This window comes from Oncorhynchus tshawytscha, linkage group LG06 (assembly GCF_018296145.1).
Source record: "Oncorhynchus tshawytscha isolate Ot180627B linkage group LG06, Otsh_v2.0, whole genome shotgun sequence".
Taxonomy (NCBI): domain Eukaryota; kingdom Metazoa; phylum Chordata; class Actinopteri; order Salmoniformes; family Salmonidae; genus Oncorhynchus; species Oncorhynchus tshawytscha.
Genome location: NC_056434.1, coordinates 9,376,558 through 9,398,897, shown reverse-complemented (window position 1 = coordinate 9,398,897; position 22,340 = coordinate 9,376,558). Strand labels below are relative to the sequence as shown.

Here is a 22,340-nt window from a genome sequence, read left to right as displayed (position 1 = left end):
TCCCCCGCCTCCCCCTTCTCTCTCCTTCTCCCCCTGTTCCTCCTTCTCCCCCTGTTCCCCCTTCTCTCTCTTCTCCCCCTGTTCCTCCTTCTCCCCCTGTTCCTCCTTCTCTCTCCTTCTCCCCCTGTTCCTCCTTCTCTCTCCTTCTCCCCCTGTTCCTCCTTCTCCCCCTGTTCCCCCTTCTCTCTCCTTCTCCCTCTGTTCCTCCTTCTCCCCCTGTTCCTCCTTCTCTCTCCTTCTCCCCTGTTCCTCCTTCTCTCCCTTCTCCCCTTCTCTCTCCTTCTCCCTGTTCCTCCTTCTCCCCTGTTCCCCCTTCTCTCTCCTTCTCCCCTGTTCCCCTTCTCTCTCCTTCTCCCCCTGTTCCCCTCTCCTTTCTCCCCCTGTTCCTCCTTCTCCCCCTGTTCCTCCTTCTCTCTCCTTCTCCCCTGTTCCTCCTTCTCCCCTGTTCTCCTTCTCTCTCCTTCTCCCCTGTTCCTGTTCTCTCCTTCTCCCCCTGTTCCTCCTTCTCCCCCTGTTCCTCCTTCTCTCCTTCTCCCCCTGTTCCTCCTTCTCTCTCCTTCTCCCCCTGTTCCTCCTTCTCTCTCCTTCTCCCCCTGTTCCTCCTTCTCTCTCCTTCTCCCCCTGTTCCTCCTTCTCCCCTGTTCCTCCTTCTCTCCCCTTCTCCCCCTGTTCCTCCTTCTCTCTCCTTCTCCCCCTGTTCCCCTTCTCTCTCCTTCTCCCCCTGTTCCTCCTTCTCCCCCTGTTCCTCCTTCTCTCTCCTTCTCCCCTGTTCCTCCTTCTCTCTCCTTCTCCCCCTGTTGCCCCTTCTCTCTCCTTCTCCCCTGTTCCTCCTTCTCCCCTGTTCCTCCTTCTCCCCTGTTCCTCCTTCTCTCTCCTTCTCCCTCTGTTCCTCCTTCTCTCTCCTTCTCCCTCTGTTCCTCCTTCTCTCTCCTTCTCCCCCTGTTCCTCCTCCTCTCTCCTTCTCCCCCTGTTCCTCCCTCTCTCCTTCTCCCTCTGTTCCTCCTTCTCTCTCCTTCTCCCCTGTTCCTCCTCCTCTCTCCCTTCTCCCTCTGTTCCTCCTTCTCTCTCCTTCTCCCTCTGTTCCTCCTTCTCCCCCTGTTCCTCCTTCTCCCCCTGTTCCTCCTTCTCTCTCCTTCTCCCTCTTGTTCCTCCTTCTCTCTCCTTCTCCCTCTGTTCCTCCTTCTCTCTCCTTCTCCCCCTGTTCCTCCTTCTCCCCTTCTCCTCCTTCTCTCTCCTTCTCCCCTCTGTTCCTCCTTCTCTCTCCTTCTCCCTCTGTTCCTCCTTCTCTCTCCTTCTCCCTCTGTTCCTCCTTCTCCCTCTGTTCCTCCTTCTCCCTCTGTTCCTCCTTCTCCCTCTGTTCCTCCTTCTCTCTCCTTCTCCCCTGTTCCTCCTTCTCTCCCTTCTCCCCCTGTTCCTCCTTCTCCCTCTGTTCCTCCTTCTCCCTCTGTTCCTCCTTCTCTCTCCTTCTCCCTCTGTTCCTCCTTCTCCCCCTGTTCCTCCTTCTCTCTCCTTCTCCCTCTGTTCCTCCTTCTCTCTCCTTCTCCCCCTGTTGCCCCTTCTCTCTCCTTCTCGCCTGTTCCTCCTTCTCCCCCTGTTCCTCCTTCTCCCCCTGTTCCTCCTTCTCCCCCTGTTCCTCCTTCTCCCCCTGTTCCTTCTCTCTCCTTCTCCCTCTGTTCCTCCTTCTCCCCCTGTTCCTCCTTCTCTCTCCTTCTCCCTCTGTTCCTCCTTCTCTCCCTTCTCCCCCTGTTGCCCCTTCTCTCTCCTTCTCCCCCTGTTCCTCCTTCTCCCCCTGTTCCTCCTTCTCTCTCCTTCTCCCCTGTTCCTCCTTCTCTCTCCTTCTCCCTCTGTTCCTCCTTCTCCCCCTGTTCCTCCTTCTCCCCCTGTTCCTCCTTCTCCCCCTGTTCCTCCTTCTCCCTCTGTTCCTCCTTCTCCCTCTGTTCCTCCTTCTCTCTCCTTCTCCCTCTGTTCCTCCTTCTCTCTCCTTCTCCCCCTGTTCCTCCTTCTCTCTCCTTCTCCCCCTGTTCCTCCTTCTCCCCCTGTTCCTCCTTCTCCCCCTGTTCCTCCTTCTCCCTCTGTTCCTCCTTCTCCCTCTGTTCCTCCTTCTCTCTCCTTCTCCCTCTGTTCCTCCTTCTCTCTCCTTCTCCCTCTGTTCCTCCTTCTCTCTCCTTCTCCCTCTGTTCCTCCTTCTCTCTCCTTCTCCCCCTGTTCCTCCTTCTCCCCTGTTCCTCCTTCTCCCTCTGTTCCTCCTTCTCCCTCTGTTCCTCCTTCTCCCTCTGTTCCTCCTTCTCTCTCCTTCTCTCTCCTTCTCCCCCTGTTCCTCCTTCTCCCCCTGTTCCTCCTTCTCCCCCTGTTCCTCCTTCTCCCTCTGTTCCTCCTTCTCCCCCTGTTCCTCCTTCTCCCTCTGTTCCTCCTTCTCCCCTGTTCCTCCTTCTCCCTCTGTTCCTCCTTCTCCCTCTGTTCCTCCTTCTCCCTCTGTTCCTCCTTCTCTCTCCTTCTCCCCCTGTTCCTCCTTCTCCCCCTGTTCCTCCTTCTCCCCCTGTTCCTCCTTCTCCCTCTGTTCCTCCTTCTCCCTCTGTTCCTCCTTCTCTCTCCTTCTCCCCCTGTTCCTCCTTCTCTCTCCTTCTCCCCCTGTTCCTCCTTCTCTCTCCTTCTCCCCCTGTTCCTCCTTCTCTCTCCTTCTCCCTCTGTTCCTCCTTCTCTCTCCTTCTCCCCTGTTCCTCCTTCTCCCTCTGTTCCTCCTTCTCCCTCTGTTCCTCCTTCTCTCTCCTTCTCCCTCTGTTCCTCCTGTTCCTCCTTCTCCCCCTGTTCCTCCTTCTCCCCCTGTTCCTCCTTCTCCCCCTGTTCCTCCTTCTCCCTCTGTTCCTCCTTCTCCCTCTGTTCCTCCTTCTCTCTCCTTCTCCCTCTGTTCCTCCTTCTCTCTCCTTCTCCCCTGTTCCTCCTTCTCTCTCCTTCTCCCCTGTTCCTCCTTCTCCCCCTGTTCCTCCCCCTGTTCCTCCTTCTCCCTCTGTTCCTCCTTCTCCCTCTGTTCCTCCTTCTTCTTCTCCCCCTGTTCCCCCTTCTCTCTCCAGCTGTGCCCTGTAATGACTTCACCGTTGCGCTAAACACCATGTTCAGTAGGTAGAACATTCCTGGTAGCAGTAATCTTTCTGTGTCCTCTAACCTTACGTTGGTTTTTGTTACTAGCTGAGTGGGTAGGTGATATGTCTCTGTTTAGTGTTCATTCATCCAGGGCAGTCAGTCAGGAGGGAAGAATGGTGGGAGGGAGGTAGTGACGTGGGCATCTGACACCCGGGAGAGCGCAGCCTGAATGGCGTAGCGCTCCGTGAGCTGCATGGAGCTAGCAAGGAGAACTCCAAGCCTTTTATTGTCCTGTAGCCTCCAAACACATTCCCTGTGCTGCGAGATGGTCTCCATGCTGTTTGAAAAATGCAATATTATAGTGCAGGGAAGCTTTTTTTCCAGACCTTCTATCAAACCGTGACAAACGGTATAGTTTTCTACCAGCCCTTCCAGAATAGGATTTAATCACCATAATATCAGATTATTATTTTGTCAATTTATTTGTCCTTCATTAAATCTCTATCAATTTTAATTGACTATTAAATACTTCAAATTGTCTCACCTGTTGACCGTGATGTGAACGTTCCTCTCCTTTCAGGCGCTGGTTCTCCATTCAAAACAATCAGCTAGTTTACCAGAAGAAGTTCAAGGTAAGTCGGATTATTCCATTCGTGTCCCAAATTGGTTCCCTGTATAGTGCACTACTTTTGACCAGAGCCCTATGGGTAGTGCCCTGTATAGGGACAAAGGGTCCCATTTGGGATGTGGCCAACATCGAGGTAGCGTTGAATGTGGAGCACAGTTAACACAAAACAGATGAGTTTGTGGAATAGGGAGGGAAAAACTATTAACTTTGCTGCAGGTAACCAGGTTACAATATGGAATTAAATTAACACCTGTGTTGTGTATACCTCTGAAGAAATTACATTTGCGTGCGTGTCTGTGTGTGCTCTCTTGAGGCTGCGCCGTGCAATTGTATATGAGTGTGTACATTGCATTGTGTGTGTGTGTGTGTTACGGAGGCTGTGTTCTCCTTTCCCAGGATAATCCCACAGTGGTGGTGGAGGACTTGCGGCTATGTACAGTCAAACACTGTGAGGATATCGAACGTCGCTTCTGCTTTGAAGTGGTGTCCCCCACCAAGTAAATGCACACACACACACACACACACACACACACACACACACACACACACACACATACACACACACACACATACACACACACATACACACACATACACACACACATACACACACATACACACACATACACACACATACACATACACACACACACACACACACATACACACACACACACACACACACACACACACACACACACACACATACACACACACACACACACACACACACACAACATAAACATAAACACACACACACACACACACACATACACACACACACATACACACACACACATACACACACACACACACACACACACACACATAAACATAAACACACACACACACATACACACATAAACACACACACACACACAAACACACATACACACATACATACACACACACACACACATACACACATAAACACACACACACACACAAACACACACACACACATACACACACACACACACACACATAAACACATACACCCACACACACACACACACACACACACATACCCACACCCACACACACACACTATAATGAACATATACACATATACACACAAAAGTATGTGGACATGCCTTCAAATGAGTGGATTCGGCTATTTCAGCCACACCCCTTGCTGACAGGCTTATACAATCGAGCTCACCGCCATGCAATCTCCATAGACAAACAATGGCCCATACTGTAGAGCTCAGTGACTTTCAACGTGGCACCGTCATAGGATGCCACCTTTCCAACAAGTCAGTTCGTCAAATTTCTGCACTACTAGAGCTTTCCCGGTCACCTGTAAGTGCTGTTATTGTTAAGTGGAAATGTCTAGGAGCAACAACGGCTCAGCCCCGAAGTGGTAGGCCACACGAGCTCACAGAATGGGATCGCTGAAGAACGTAGCGCATAAAAATTCTGTCCTCGGTTGCAAACTGCATCTGGAAGCAACGTCAGCACAAGAACTGCTAGAACTGTTCGTCGGGAGGGGTTTCCGTGACAGAGCAGCCACACACAAGACTAAGATCACCGTGTGCAATGCCAAGCGTCGGCTGAAGTGGTGTAAAGCTCGCCGCCATTGGACTGTGGAGCACTAAGAACGTGTTTTCTGGAGTGTTGAATCTCTCTTCACCATCTGGCAGTCCAACGGACAAATCTGGGTTTGGTGGATGCCACGAGAACGCAACCTGCCCGAATGCATAGTGCAAACTGTAAAGTTTGGTGGAGGAGGAATAATGGTCTGGGGCTGTTTTTCATGGTTCGGGCCCTTTAGTTCCAGTGAGGGGAAATCTTAACGTTACAGCATATATTCTAGACTATTCTGTGCTTCCAACTTTGTGGCAATAGCTTGGGGAAGGCCCTTTTCTGTTACAACATGACTATGCCACCATTACAAAGCGAGGTCCATACAGAAATGGTTTGTCGAGATCGGTGTGGAAGAACTTCACTGGCCTGCACAGAGCCAGTTTGGAATGAGATGTTTGACGAGCAGGTATCCACATACTTTTGGTCATGTAGTGTATATACACTTACACATACAAGTGCACACAGAGTACCTAGACACCCCAATATTGTCACACCACACACAGTCTGGTGCTGCTCAGTAACAAATTGAAATCTAGTGTGTAGAGGTCTATCAGGCCAGGAAGCAGGCTGACGTCCCAGTGTCCTTCCCCCTCCAGGAGTTGTATTATGCAGGCTGACTCTGAGAAGCTGAGGCAGGCTTGGATCAAAGCTGTCCAGAACAGCATCGCCACTGCCTTCAGGGAGCAGGGAGAGGACGCTGAGGTGAGTCACCACGCGCTGCCAGAACTAAAGACCTCCATGACATTTCTCCATGTTATTTATTTGCCATTTGTTTTTTATTTGCCATTTAGTACATGTCAGGATGAAAATGATCAGACGTACCTCGTGTGAACAAAAGTAAAGGATTTCCCTGTGTGTGTGTGTGTGTGTGTGACAATAGACAATGAAGTAACGTTCTTCTGGTGTTCTATGTTGTGTATAACGTCGTGGTCATGACCCTCCAGAAGCTGGACCGGAAATCTTCCACGTCCACAGGCAGCCTGGACTCAGGCGGCGAGCCCAAAGAGAGGTCACTGAAAGGGGAGAGCGCCCTCCAGAGGGTCATGGTCATTGGGGGCAATGCCTGCTGCTGTGACTGTGGTCAACCTGACCCACGCTGGGCCAGCATCAACCTGGGCATCACCCTCTGTATCCAGTGCTCTGGGATACACAGGTATACTACCAGTACTTCTGTATGTAATACACTGAACAAAAATATAAACGCAACATGTAAAGTGTTGGTCCCGTGTTTCATGAGCTGCACTAAAAAATCCCAGAAATGTTCCATACGCACAAAAAGCTTATTTCTCTAAAACGTTGTGCACAAATATGTTTACATCCCTGTTAGTGAGCCAATAAAAGGCCACTTTAAAATGTGCGGTTTTGTCACACAACAGAATGACACAGATGTCTCAAGTTGAGGGAGCGTGCAAATTGACATGCTGACCGCAGGAATGTCCACCAGAGCTGTTGGCTCAGAATTTAATGTAAGCTCCAATGTCTTTTTAGAGAATTACATTCGCAGACCACGTGTAACTTCGCCTGCCTCGTACCTCCACATCCAGCTTCTTCACCTGTGGGATTGTCTGAGGGGGGCTGGCTGGCTGGCTGAGGAGTATTTCTGTCTGTCATAAAGCCCTTTTGTGTGGGGGGGGTGAACTTAATCTGATTGGTTGCCTGGCTCCCCAGTGGGTGGGTCTATACCCTCCCAGGCCCACCCATGGCTGCGCCCTTGCCCAGTCATGTGAAATCCATCGATTTAAGGGCCTAATGAATTTATTTAAATGGACTGATTTCCTTTTTATATGAAAAAGTAAAATCTTTGAAATTGTTGCATGTTGCATATTGCAATATTTTAATTGCATATTTCATATATTTTTGTTCACTGTATATATGTGTCACCCAATGCTTCCAGGATACACAGTACATTCCTATCACTGCAGATACTACACATCACGGTACTACTAACTTCATATGTATTCGTAGGCGTCATGCACATAGGAGGCACCGGAGGAAGTGTTTAATTTTATTATAAAAATATTTTTTAAATTTGATTTATTATACTAGCCAGTTAGGAATGTTATTAAGATAGTTTTAGCTAGCCCAGACAGGTTCCCAACCTCATAACTAGGCTGTCAATCAAGTTTGAGTCGCTAGCTTGTCTAACTATCTTAGCAGACATGTCTGCTGGCATGATTGGTAGACTTTTTCAAAAAGCAAGCAATAACTAAATGTACTGAATAAGACTCACATTCCTTTCAATCGTTTACCCAGATGTTAGTAGAGAAGCCTATTCAGTTCCTCTTCAATAAGAACCACCAGTTCTGAGGATACAGACCGCTCGAGAAGTGTGCTTAGATATATATGTATTTTTTTTACATTTAATTAAGCATAATGGTGTTTCAGCTGTTTGAAAAATCCCAAATTCTCCAACGTGCGGATGGTGGACCGCATTTTAGACTGTAGATTGGTGCTGTACGACCACATACCGAACTGTAGACTGGTGCTGTAAGACAACATACCTAACTGTAGACTGGTGCTGTACAACAGTAGAAAGGTTCACCTTTTTTTTTTACTAGATGGGGAATAAAACAATCAAAAGCTCAGTAAATCTGTCCCCATGTGCATTTTAGACTGTAGACTTACTCTTACTAACTGCATACTCCTACCTTGTGGCCACAGTACAAACTACACCCTCAATTGAACAGCGTGTTCCTGTGATGAAGCTGTGTGGACTCAGTTATTTTTAGACAGTCTCTTTGATGCATGAGTTAATAACAGACTCTCACCATCTGCAGGAGTCTGGGGGTCCATTTCTCCAAAGTGCGCTCGCTCACCCTGGACTCATGGGAACCGGAACTACTCAAGGTGAGAAAAGAAATGGGGGAGGGTGAGAGATCGAGGGGCACAAAGAGCGAGGCAGGAGATTTTCACAATCACATACTCCCTCTCTTGGATTCGCTAGTGACAGATCAATGCTAAAATGTAATGGTTACATATTACTGTCTTTTACATGTCATGAATTTGCAAGAATGACATGCTGTCCTCAGAATGTCCTGGTTAATTTTGTCATAGTAACATAATTGTGTGTGTGTGTGTGTGTGTGTGTGTGTGTGTGTGTGTGTGTGTGTGTGTGTGTGTGTGTGTGTGTGTGTGTGTGTGTGTGTGTGTGTGTGTGTGTGTGTGTGTGTTGAACACAGCTGATGTGTGAGCTGGGTAACGGGGTCATCAACCAGATCTACGAGGCTGGGAAAGAAGAGCTGGGAGCCATGAAGCCAAAGCCGACAGACCCCAGGTACTACCGCCGTGTTGTTCTATAGCTACCATTCATTGCAAGATGGCGCCGACAGAGGTGCTCGCATCGCTTCGAGTCCTTAGGATTATTTCTGTATTATTTCTTACATTGCTAGCCCAGAAAATCTTATGTATTATTACATACAGCCGGAAAGAAGTATTGGATATAAGTGCGACGTCAATTTACCAACAACCACCAGGAATACGACTTTCCCGAAGCGGATCCCAGGACAGTGGATCTAATCCCAGAAACTGACCCAAAACAACGTCGCCGCAGAAGAGGCAGACGGAGCGGCCTCCTGGTCAGGCTCCGTAGGCGGGCACATCGCCCACCGCTTCCGAGTATACTGCTCGCCAATGTCCAGTCTCTTGACAACAAGTTAGACTAAATTAGAGCAAGGGTTGCCTTCCAGAGAGACATCAGAGATTGTATCTCTCTCGGGATACGTTGTCGGAGTCGGTTCAGCCACCGGGCTTTTTCATGTTCACGCCGACCGAGATAAACACCTCTCTGGGAAGAAGGGCGGGGGTGTATGCTTCATGATTAACGACTCATGGTGTAAACATAACAACATACAGGAACTCAAGTCCGTCTGCTCACCCGACCTAGAATTCCTTACAATCAAATGCCGGCCATATATTCTCCCAAAAGAATTCTCGTCAGTTATCTTCACAGCTGTGTATATACCCCCTCAAGCAGACACCACGATGGCCCTCAAGGAACTTCACTGGACTCTATGTAAACTGGAAACCATATATCCTGAGGCTGCATTTATTGTAGCCGGGGTAATTAACAATTTTGAGAACAAGGTTACCTAAATTCTATCAGCATATTGATTGCAGCACTAGCGTGGGCAATACACTCGAACACTGCTACTCTAACTTCCTCGATGCATACAAGACCCCATTTCAAGATTGTTTTGATCACGCTGACTGGGAAATGTGCCGGGCAGCCTCAGAGAACGTCGATCTATACGCTGACTCTGTGAGTGAGTTTATAAGGAAAGGCATTGGAGATGTTGCACCCACTGTGACTATTAAAACCTACCATAACCAGAAACCGTGGATGGATGGCGGCATTCGCGCAAAACTGAAAGCACGACACATTTAATCATGGAAAGAGGACTGGGAATACTGCCGAATATAAACAATGTAGTTATTCCCTCCGCAAGGCAATCAAACAAACAAAATGTCGGTATAGGGACAAAGTGGAGTCGGAGTTCAACGGCTCAGACGAGACGTATGTGGCAGGGTCTACAGGAAATCACGGACTACAAAAAGAAAACAGGCCACATAACCGACACTGTCTCGCTCCCAGACAAACTAAAGGATAATACAGTACCACAGTTGCGGCCCATTAAAAAAAGACTGCGCCCCCTTCTTCTCCGTGGTTGACCTGAGTAAGACGTGTAAACCCTAGCAAGGTTGCAGCCCCATCCTCAGCATGCGCAGACCAGCTTTCTGGTGTGTTTATGGACATATTCAATCGCTCCTTATCCCAGTCTGCTGTCCCCACATGCTTCAAAATGGCCAACATTGTTCCTTTACCCAAGAAGGCAAAGATAACTGAACTAAATGACTACCGCCCCATAGCGCTCACTTCTGTCATCATGATGTGCTTTGAGAGACTAGTCAAGGATCATATCACCTCCACTTTACCTGCCACCCTAGACCCACTTCAATTTTCATACCGACCCAACAGGTCCACAGACGATGCAATCACACTGCCCTATCCCATCTGGACAAGAGGAATACCTATGTAAGAATGCTGTACATTGACTACAGCTCAGCATTCAACACCATATTACCCTCCAAGCTCATCATTAAGCTGGAGGCCCTAGGTCTCAACCCCGCCCTGTGCAATTGGGTCCTGGACTTTCTGACTTGCTGCCCCCAGGTGGTGAAGGTAGGAAACAACATCTCTACTTCGCCTACCCTCAACACTGGGGCCCCACAAGGGTGTGTGCTCAGCCCCCTCCTGTACTCCCTGTTCACCCATGACTGCGTGGCCATATGCACGCCTCCAACTCAATCATCAAGTTTGCAGGCACAACAGTAGTAGGCCTGATTACCAACAATGACGAGACAGCCTAAAGGGAGGAGGTGAGGGCCCTCTGAGTGAGGTGTCAGGAAAACAACCTCTCGCTCAACGTCAACAAAACAAAGGAGATGATTGTGGACTTCAGTGAACAGCAGAGGGAGCACCCCCCTATCCACATTGAAGGGACAGCAGTGGAGAAGGTGGAAAGTTCCTTGGCATACAATTTACAGACAAACTGAAATGGTCCACACAGACAGTTTGGTGAAGGTGTAACAGCGCCTCTTCAACCTCAGGAGGCTGAAGAGATTTGGCCTGTCACCTAAAACCCTGACAAACTTTTACAGATGCACAATCGAGAGTATCCTGTCAGGCTGTATCACTGCCTGGTACGGCACTGCACCGCCCTCAACCGCAAGGCTCTCCAGAGGGTAGTGCGGTCTGCACAACGCATCACCGGGGGCAAACTACCTGCCCTCCAGGACACCCTACAGCACCCGATGCCACAGGAAGGCCAATAAGATCAAGGACAACAACCACCTGAGCCACTGCCTGTTCACCTCGCTACCATCCAGAAGGGGAGGTCAGTACAGGTGCATCAAAGCTGGGACCGAGAGACTGAAAAACAGCTTCTATCTCAAGCCCATCAGACTACTAAACAGCAATCACTAACTCAGAGAGGTTGCTGCCTACATAGACTCAAATCACTGGCCACTTTAATAAATGGATCACCAGTCACTTTAAATAATTCCACTATAATAATGTTAACATTATTATTGCTTCCGGCGCCGACAGAGATGGCCGCCTCGCTTCGCGTTCCTAGGAAACTATGCAGTGTTTTGTTTTTTTACGTGTTATTTCTTACATTAGTACCCCAGGTCATCTTAGGTTTCATTACATACAGTCGAGAAGAACTACTGAATATAAGATCAGCGTCAACTCACCATCAGTACGACCAAGAATATGTTTTTCGCGACGCGGATCCTGTGTTCTGCCTTTCAACCGGGACAACGGAATGGATCCTATGCGGCGACCCAAAAAAACGACTCCGAAAAAGAGGGAAACTAGGCGGTCTTCTGGTCAGACTCCGGAGACGGGCACATCGTGCACCACTCCCTAGCATTCTTCTCGCCAATGTCCAGTCTCTTGACAACAAGGTTGATGAAATCCGAGCAAGGGTAGCATTCCAGAGGGACATCAGAGACTGTAACGTTCTTTGCTTCACGGAAACATGGCTCCCTGGAGAGACTCTATCCGAGGCGGTGCAGCCAGCGGGTTTCTCCACGCATCGCGCCGACAGAAACAAACATCTTTCTGGTAAGAAGAGGGGCGGGGGCGTATGCCTTATGGCTAACGAGACATGGTGTGATGAAAGAAACATACAGGAACTCAAATCCTTCTGTTCACCTGATTTAGAATTCCTCACAATCAAATGTAGACCGCATTATCTACCAAGAGAATTCTCTTCGATTATAATCACAGCCGTATATATCCCCCCCAAGCAGACACATCGATGGCTCTGAACGAACTTTATTTGACTCTTTGCAAACTGGAATCCATTTATCCGGAGGCTGCATTCATTGTAGCTGGGGATTTTAACAAGGCTAATCTGAAAACAAGACTCCCTAAATTTTATCAGCATATCGATTGCTCAACCAGGGGTGGAAAAACCTTGGATCATTGTTACTCTAACTTCCGCGACGCATATAAGGCCCTGCCCTGCCCCGCCCTCCTTTCGGAAAAGCTGACCACGACTCCATTTTGTTGATCCCTGCCTACAGACAGAAACTAAAACAAGAGGCTCCCACGCTGAGGTCTGTCCAACGCTGGTCCGACCAAGCTGACTCCACACTCCAAGACTGCTTCCATCACGTGGACTGGGATATGTTTCGTATTGCGTCAGATAACAATATTGACGAATACGCTGATTCGGTGTGCGAGTTCATTAGAACGTGCGTTGAAGATGTCGTTCCCATAGCAACGATTAAAACATTCCCTAACCAGAAACCATGGATTGATGGCAGCATTCGCGTGAAACTGAAAGCGCGAACCACTGCTTTTAATCAGGGCAAGGTGACTGGTAACATGCCCGAATACAAACAGTGCAGCTATTCCCTCCGCAAGGCTATCAAACAAGCTAAGCGCCAGTACAGAGACAAAGTAGAATCTCAATTCAACGGCTCAGACACAAGAGGCATGTGGCAGGGTCTACAGTCAATCACGGACTACAAGAAGAAATCCAGCCCAGTCACGGACCAGGATGTCTTGCTCCCAGGCAGACTAAATAACTTTTTTGCCCGCTTTGAGGACAATACAGTGCCACTGACACGGCCTGCAACGAAAACATGCGGACTCTCTTTCACTGCAGCCGAGGTGAGTAAGACATTTAAACGTGTTAATCCTCGCAAGGCTGCAGGCCCAGACGGCATCCCCAGCCGCGCCCTCAGAGCATGCGCAGACCAGCTGGCCAGTGTGTTTACGGACATATTCAATCAATCCCTATACCAGTCTGCTGTTCCCACATGCTTCAAGAGGGCCACCATTGTTCCTGTTCCCAAGAAAGCTAAGGTAACTGAGCTAAACGACTACCGCCCGTAGCACTCACTTCCGTCATCATGAAGTGCTTTGAGAGACTAGTCAAGGACCATATCACCTCCACCCTACCTGACACCCTAGACCCACTCCAATTTGCTTACCGCCCAAATAGGTCCACAGACAATGCAATCTCAACCACACTGCACACTGCCCTAACCCATCTGGACAAGAGGAATACCTATGTGAGAATGCTGTTCATCGACTACAGCTCGGCATTCAACACCATAGTACCCTCCAAGCTCGTCATCAAGCTCGAGACCCTGGGTCTCGACCCCGCCCTGTGCAACTGGGTACTGGACTTCCTGACGGGCCGCCCCCAGGTGGTGAGGGTAGGCAACAACATCTCCACCCCGCTGATCCTCAACACTGGGGCCCCACAAGGGTGCGTTCTGAGCCCTCTCCTGTACTCCCTGTTCACCCACGACTGCGTGGCCATGCACGCCTCCAACTCAATCATCAAGTTTGCGGAAGACACAACAGTGGTAGGCTTGATTACCAACAACGACGAGACGGCCTACAGGGAGGAGGTGAGGGCCCTCGGAGTGTGGTGTCAGGAAAATAACCTCACACTCAACGTCAACAAAACTAAGGAGATGATTGTGGACTTCAGGAAACAGCAGAGGGAACACCCCCTATCCACATCGATGGAACAGTAGTGGAGAGGGTAGCAAGTTTTAAGTTCCTCGGCATACACATCACAGACAAACTGAATTGGTCCACTCACACAGACAGCATCGTGAAGAAGGCGCAGCAGCGCCTCTTCAACCTCAGGAGGCTGAAGAAATTCGGCTTGTCACCAAAAGCACTCACAAACTTCTACAGATGCACAATCGAGAGCATCCTGTCGGGCTGTATCACCGCCTGGTACGGCAACTGCTCTGCCCACAACCGTAAGGCTCTCCAGAGGGTAGTGAGGTCTGCACAACGCATCACCGGGGGCAAACTACCTGCCCTCCAGGACACCTACACCACCCGACGTTACAGGAAGGCCATAAAGATCATCAAGGACATCAACCACCCGAGCCACTGCCTGTTCACCCCGCTATCATCCATTAGGCGAGGTCAGTACAGGTGCATCAAAGCTGGGACCGAGAGACTGAAAAACAGCTTCTATCTCAAGGCCATCAGACTGTTAAACAGCCACCACTAACATTGAGTGGCTGCTGCCAACACACTGACACTGACACTGACTCAACTCCAGCCACTTCAATAATGGGAATTGATGGGAAATGATGTAAATATATCACTAGCCACTTTAAACAATGCTACCTCATATAATGTTACTTACCCTACATTATTCATCTCATATGCGTACGTATATACTGTACTCTATATCATTGACTGCATCCTTATGTAATACATGTATCACTAGCCACTTTAACTATGCCACTTTGTTTACATACTCATCTCATATGTATATACTGTACTCGATACCATCTACTGTATCTTGCCTATGCTGCTCTGTACCATCACTCATTCATATATCCTTATGTACATATTCTTTATCCCCTTACACTGTGTATAAGACAGTAGTTTTTGAATTGTTAGTTAGATTACTTGTTGGTTATTACTGCATTGTCGGAACTAGAAGCACAAGCATTTCGCTACACTCGCATTAACATCTGCTAACCATGTGTATGTGACAAATAAAATTTGATTTGATTTGACATTTCTTCCATTACTCATATGTATATACTGTACCTCATACCAGCTATTGCACCTTGCCTATGCCGCTCGGCCATCGCTCATCTGTACCTACTCTCATTCACCCCTTTTACATTTGTGTGTATTAGGTAGTTGTTGGGGAACTGTTAGATTACTTGTTATATACTACTGCGCTGTCGGGAACTAGAAGCACAAGCATTTCACTACTCTCACATTTAACATCTGCTAACCATGTGTATGTGACCAATAAAATGTGATTTGATTTTAGCCACCACCATGTTTTTTATAGCTTTTAAAAATAAAAAATCTATAAAGCAAATAAAGGGTAGTCCCATACAAGTTGGAGGTGTCGTACTACAGCATTGCGCAAAGATTGCCATCTTTGCGTGGGTTGCCAGATTGGTTTAATTTGTTGATTTAGATAAAAATGCTGCTTGCTATCTTTGCCTGATTTGTTCAGGTTGTTGAATTCTGTCTTCTTCTCTCTCGGTGTCTTTCCCCAGGCAGGAGATCGAAGCCTACATCAGGGCCAAGTACGTGGACAGGCGTTTCGTGCAGCGCCCGTCCAATGAAGAGTTACGCGCCAAGGTGGTGTCCCTGGCCAAACGGGAGAAGAAGCTGAGCGGCAGCACGGAGCACCTGCCCCCCCGGCCGCCCCCGCCCACGCCCAAACTCCGGCCCTCCTCCAACGCCTCAGGTCAGTCAGGTAGGTGTCAACCCGTCCCAGGTCCGGTCTCTTAAAGGTGCACTCTGGAGCTCTTCCTCCTCGGTGGTGGTAGTATTGCGAATTCATGTATACACTGTACGCTAACTGTACATAACACATAAACATGGTTCTAACCATGCAAATTCGCCAAAAATGCCAATCGATAGCGCCTGTTCCGTTTAGATTTTACACTTGGAAAGACTTCCTCCCACTCAGTCCTTTAAAACAATCAAGCCGTAGGGCCTGTTACTGTTGACCCAGGAATACAGTACAAGCTACGGAGTGTGCCTTTTTTAAAGGATCAGCAACAGAATTGCGCTAATAGAACGATGTCATGCTCAGGACACACAACGGAAGGCACCCTCCCATCTTCTCTCTCGCGTTCTCTCTTTTCGTTGTAGCCTAACTGCCTGTGCTTCTATCCTCCTCCTCTCCTCTCAATCCCCCTCTTCTCCACCACTCCCCCTCTTCTCCACCACTCCTCCTCTTCTCCACCACTCCTCCTCTTCTCCACCACTCCTCCTCTTCTCCACCACTCCTCCTCTTCTCCACCCTCCTTCTCTTCTCTACCCTCCTCCTCTTCTCCACCACTCCTCCACCCTCCCCCTCTTCTCTACCCTCCCCCTCTTCTCTACCCTCCTCTTCTCCACACTCCTCCTCCTCTCCACCCTCCTCCTCCTCTCCACCCTCCTCCTCTTGCTCTGTGCTTCTGGACTAACCCCTTTCCCCTTGCTGCTTGTTATTTCTATCTTCCTACCCCTCCACCTTGTGCCCTTTTCTCTCTGACCTCATCCACTGCCCTTGCCTAGCTGCTGCCAAAGGCTTGAAGGCGCGCCGTGACTCTCTCTTCTGTCCAGACGAGCTTGACTCGCTCTTCTCCTACTTTGACACCTCTGCCAAGCTTAGGAGCAGTAAGTATAGCTCTGTGTTTCACTCTCCTCCTTCCTTCCCTCCTTCCTTCCTTCCTTCCCTCCAGCCATCCATCTGTACTCACTGCTCTGGCTGTAGACTAATTCCCATTCCACGTTCCCTCGTCTTGCTCCCTTAATGAGCCGTGCCGTCATGTTGAGTGTGTCGTTGTGGTCAGTGTCTGAGTTTCTAAGTCTCATTTGTCTTATTGTGGCTGTGGGGGTCAGCTGGGAAATTCTCACTGGCTGTGGTGACCAAAATGCACTGCATTCTCTAACCACTTGGTTAAAGTTGGTGAATGTGTGTGTGTGCTGGTGTGTAGTGATTGACTGCTTGATCCCTTACAGTAAGAAGTGCAGACAGTGGCATCCAGAACAGTGCAGAAGGAAGTAGGGAGATGCTGGCCACCAACAGCCTGGCTGAAGCAGGTGATGCTCTCTCTCTCTCTCTCACACACACACATGCCCGATGAGTCTCACTCGTATCCAGCTTATGTTCAAACAGCTGTTCAATAACCCCACACACGAACGCCCACTGAAATGACCCCACACCTCTTAACTCCCTCTCTCTCTCCACCTTTCCCTCCACTCAGAAGCTGCCGAGGCACCCCCCATGGCCATGCCTGCCACCCTGCCCCCTCCATCGCCCTGTAAGGAGCTGGTGGTGTTCTCGGAGCCCAAGGAGTACTCCTCGGGGCTGCAGCTGTACTGGGCCTCGTGTGCCCGCAGCCTGCCCGACATGGCCGAGGCCCTGGCCCACGGAGCGGAGGTCAACTGGGTCAACACCGACGACGACAAGAGGACCCCGCTCATCATGGCTGTGCAGGGGGTGAGGATACTTGAGTGTTGTGGACAGGCGTGGGGAGTGTTGTGGACAGGCGTGGGGAGTGTTGTGGGCGTGGGGAGTGTTGTGGACAGGCGTGGGGGTGGATCTGACCCTGTGTGTGTGTGTGTGTGTGTGTGTGTGTGTGTGTGTGTGTGTGTGTGTGTGTGTGTGCTCATGCGCGATAAATGTACTGGTACTTTTCTATTCTTCCAGGGCTCGTTGGTGACCTGTGAGTTCCTGCTCCAGAACGCAGGAAACGTGAACCAGCAGGACGCCCTGGGTCGAGGACCCCTCCACCACGCCACCATCCTGGGACACACCGGGTCCGTTCCCACCCCTTACCACCTACCACACCATCCAATCTGTCTGTTAGCAGAACGTTTAAAGACCCCATGACCACGACTGCTCTCATAGAGAAGATATTAGAGAATACATTTATTTATTTAACGAGGCAAGTCAGTTAAGAGGGACGGCAGGTGGCCTAGTGGTTAGAGCATTGGACTTGTAACCGAAAGGTTGCAAGATCGAATCCCCGAGCTGACAAGGTAAAAATCTGTAGTTCTGCACCTGAACAAGGCAGTTAAAAAATAAAAAATAAGAATTTGTTCTCTAGTTAAATAAAGTTCAAATTAAAAATGTAATTACAAATGTTCAATGATGGCCTACAGGGGAACTGCCATATTTGTACCTTGTCAGCTCAGGGATTCAATCCAGCAACCTTTACTGGTCCAACTCTCTAACCACTAGTCTACCTGCCGCCCCACAGCATTGGAGGTCTGTTATTTCTAGATCTCACCTGGCATAGTAATACACGGCAGACTGTTCCTTTTGTTCATGTGTTCTGGTTTAGATTAAAGCCTTTATGGCAAGCCTCGGCTAAGCCTTTTTGTATGTTGTATTTGATTTGTATTACAATTTATTTTTTTCCTTTTTTAAATGTTATTCTCCAATCCCAGTCAAGTGTGTTTGTTCCTGAAAAGAGGAGCCAATCAGAACGCGGCAGACATTGACGCGAAAACGCCCCTATCCATGGCAGTGGACGCTGCCAATGCAGACATCGTCACATTGTGAGTGCCAAGCCTTTTGGCCTTTAAAAAAAAATATATATATATATATATATATATATATACACACACACACACTGAACAAAAATATAAACGCAACATGTAAAGTGTTGGTCCCATGTTTCATGAGCCGAAATTAAAAGATCCCAGAAATGTTCCATACGCACATAAAGCATATCACTTTTTGTGCACAAATTTGTTCACATCCCTGTTAGTGAGCATTTATCCTTTTTTAGTTTTGTTTATTAGTTCGACCATTTAAAAAAAAACAAGCATACATAAAACTTAAAGCCATATACATGCGCATGAATAAAATCATGGAGGATAACACAAAGTCTGGGACTTATTTCCATTGTGGTCCTCTTGAGACAAGATGGCTGGACAAGATCCAACACAGTTAAACACAGTATGGCAGTGAAACAATTAACAAAAACAGAGAAGAAGAACATCTATCTCATCAAAAACAGAGAAGAAGAACATCTATCTCATCAAAAACAGAGAAGAAGAACATCTATCTCATCATTCCAGTTACGTCATAGAGGTTATTCATATGGACACAGAAGACATATTTGACAAGGTAACCCATCCACCTGACAGGTGTGACATATCAAGAAACTGATTTAAACAGCATGATCATTACACAGGTGCACCTTGTGCTGGGGGGGGGGCAATAAAAGGCCACTCTAAAATGTGCAGTTTTGTCTCACAACACAATGCCACAGATGTCTCAAGTTTTGAGGGAGTGTGCAATTGGCATGCTGACTGCAGGAATGTCCACCAGAGCTGTTGCCAGATAATTTAATGTTAATTTTCAACCACAAGCTGCCTCCAACGTTGTTTTAGAGAATTTGTCAGTACGTCCAACCGGCCTCACAACCGCAGACCACGTGTATGGTGTTGTGTGGGCGAGCGGTTTGCTGATGTCAACGTTGTGAACAGAGTGCCCCATGGTGGCGGTGGGGTTATGGTATGGAGCAATCATGCGCTACGGACAACTAAAACAATTGCATTTTATCAATGGTAATTTGAATGCACAGAGACACTGTGACGAGATCCTGAGGCCCATTATACCACTGCACTGTTGGAGTTAGGAACCCGAAGCATTTCGCTACACTCGCCATAACATCTGCTAAATATGTGTATGCGACCAATAACATTTGATCTGATGATAATGCATGGCCCCATGTCACAAGGATCTGTTCACAATTCCCTGATGCTGAAAATGACCGTTCTTCCATGGCCTGCACACTCACCAGACATGTCACCCATTGAGCCTGTTTGGGATGCTCTGGATTGATGTGTTTGACAGCATTTTCCAGTTCCCACTAATATCTAGTCACTTCGCCCATCCATTGTAGAGGAGTGGGTACAACATTCCACAGGCCACAATCAACAGCCTGATCAACTCTATGCGAAGGAGATGTCGCTCTACATGAGGCAAATGTTGGTCACACCAGATACTGACTGGTTTTCTGATCCACACCCCTACATTTTTTAAAAGATATCTGTGACCAACAGATGGATAACTGTATTCCCAGTCATGTGAAATCCATAGATTAGTGCCTAATAAATTTATTTAAATTGACTAATTTCCTTTTATATAAACTAAAACGCAGAAAATTCTTTTGAAATTGTTGCATGGTGGTTTATATTTTTGTTCAGTATACATAAATATTAGATAAAGTGCATTTATTTATCACTTAATCTCAAATTCAAAATGGAGTACTGAGGCAACATTTTATTTGCCTTTACACTGTCCCAATTCATATTGATTGCTTCTATAAGTCTAAAGGTGGGTTGGATAAAGATGACAAAATGAATGACTGTCCTCCCCTCGCTCTCCTTTCCCCAGACTGCGATTGGCCAAGATGAACGAGGAGATGCGGGAGGCGGAGGGGCCCTACATGCAGTCAGGTCAATATTCCACCAACAGCCCCACAGAGATGCAATACAGGAAGTGTATGCAGGAGTTCATTTGCCTGCAGCTGGCTGAGCCTTAGAGATCATAGAGCCCCAATACAAAGACGAGAAGAAGCAACATACTTTTATTAAGCAGACATTGGGCCCTGTGATGTCCTGTGTTCAATACCAGCCAGGTGGTGAGCGAAGCTGCACCTTGTGATTTAGACAAAGGTGCTCTGCTTTTTATTTCCAACCGGGGTCGAAGCCATTAGCTCCAGAGCCATTGTTTTGACTACTGAACAGCGGTGACATAAACAGTATTTTTTTAATTTAATTTTTTAAGTCGTCTGTTGCGTCCCAACTTTCAAACCGCCACGTCTTTATTAGTTGTGATGTCGAAGAGCACCGTGCGACAGAGGTTGTCATTACTTTCGAACAGCAACGTCGGTCTTGACTAGCAGGCAGTAATCCCGACTTTTGAATGGCGGTTTTGACCATCAGGCTGTTGAGTGGCTAGCAGTGTGTTGCCATGCACCAAGTGTGATTATTAGTGATTTACCTGAGGGAATATTTATGCACATTCCTGGTATGCTTATGCAATATCTCAGTGTGTTACATGTATAATTCCCACAGTGAGTCTTAACCTCCCCCTTTTTAAAATACTTTTTCTTCTTCAGTTGTTTGAACTGTTTGTTACAATGATGAAGTATCAATTTTGGCACATTTTATGTATGCATTTGACTTTTGTGGGGGAAAACAACTTTTTATTTTATTTTATAACAATTGGAACCATATAATGATAAGATGTCATTGTAAATGATGTATTGTACATAAATATACATACATTTCTATATCATATACGGTATAAGCAGAATAGGAAGTAAAGTTAAGCGAGATTCTCGGAAGCGGTAATGTCAGAAAGACAACACATTATGAACAAGGGTGAGTACTGGAAGTCGATTGTGCTTGCATCCTTGTTTTTTTTGTTTGTATTTTCTAAACCTGTTTTAAGACTATTATGATTTAATTGATTGTTGGTCTAGCTGGAACATAGAACCCCGGCAATCCTGTTCTTTCTGACATTTGACATGAATTATACAGTCCTTAAAGGGATACTTTGGATTTTAGCAGAGTCTACTACTTCCCCAGAGTCTGAGGAACTTGTGGGTACCATTTTTATGTCTCTGTGTCCAGTATGAAGGATGTTTTTAGGTAGTTTTGCAAGCCAATGCTAACTAGCATTAGCGCAATGACTGGAAGTCTATGGTTATCTGCTAGCATTAGAAGTATCCTTTTAATGTTAGCTGACGCTGGTAAGGGTGTGAATTTAAGTTTAGACGAGATATCAAGGTGGTAGAGTGTACCAAAAAGGAAGGGCAATAGTCTAGAAAAGTATCCACGTTTACCCATGTACAGAATTTTACCGCATAATAGTTACATAATTAACTTAACTTATTGGATAACAAAGAGACGTTCACAAAAATGTTTAATATAGGACAGTGTGAAGCTCTCTCCAGTATTGTTGGTAAATAATGAATGAAATGTTCCCCTTTTTAAATGTCATCCTTTCGTCTTCCCCATCACGCAGTCTTTGCCACCTGTCAATGTACCTGGGCCTGATGGGTAATTTTTAAATTGGCACAAAAAGCACTTTTATCAGCCTCATAGTTACTGACGTATCCAAACTGAAGTTTGTACAAGTCAATATTCCCCCTAGTGCTTACTGAGTATCAGTGTTCCATGATCCAGGCTCTGTGGCCAAAGAGGATGGATATCAGCTGAAAGAGAACACGCTGGCCCAATCCCAAATCCATCCCCAAGCCCTAAGCACATGTGAAGATCAGAGAGGATTTGATTGGTGTACGCAATATGTTAAACATAGGATTTAGGGGTGGGATTGGGCCAGAGACTCCATGTCTCTCATCAGCCATCTTATTGTATGTTGAGCCAGTTGGACATTTCAGAGGCAAGACGCGTTTCATTATGTCAATGGTTAGGCTAGTTTGTATTGGGTCTGACACAGTGAGGAAACAACTAGTTTGTATTGGGTCTGACAGGGTGAGTAGCAAC

At 47.5% G+C, this 22,340-nt stretch overlaps 1 protein-coding gene across 8 annotated transcripts in view; it reads left to right on the top strand.

The window, feature by feature from the left end:
* Positions 1–22,340, top strand: part of LOC112251982 (arf-GAP with coiled-coil, ANK repeat and PH domain-containing protein 2) — an 80,070-nt gene that overhangs the window by 53,904 nt on the left and 3,826 nt on the right. For 4 of the 8 annotated variants that reach the window (XM_042322928.1, XM_042322927.1, XM_042322930.1 and 1 more), the window contains 13 exons: positions 3,659–3,710; positions 4,103–4,203; positions 5,890–5,995; positions 6,238–6,446; positions 8,071–8,140; positions 8,473–8,567; positions 15,368–15,570; positions 16,380–16,481; positions 16,827–16,907; positions 17,072–17,307; positions 17,518–17,627; positions 18,261–18,371; positions 20,221–20,282. In XM_042322928.1, the coding sequence (XP_042178862.1) occupies positions 3,659–3,710; positions 4,103–4,203; positions 5,890–5,995; positions 6,238–6,446; positions 8,071–8,140; positions 8,473–8,567; positions 15,368–15,570; positions 16,380–16,481; positions 16,827–16,907; positions 17,072–17,307; positions 17,518–17,627; positions 18,261–18,371; positions 20,221–20,282 (1,538 nt within the window). The remainder of the gene's footprint in view (positions 1–3,658; positions 3,711–4,102; positions 4,204–5,889; positions 5,996–6,237; positions 6,447–8,070; positions 8,141–8,472; positions 8,568–15,367; positions 15,571–16,379; positions 16,482–16,826; positions 16,908–17,071; positions 17,308–17,517; positions 17,628–18,260; positions 18,372–20,220; positions 20,283–22,340) is intronic. The other 4 variants (XM_042322933.1, XM_042322934.1, XM_042322929.1 and 1 more) reach the window with 3 other exon arrangements.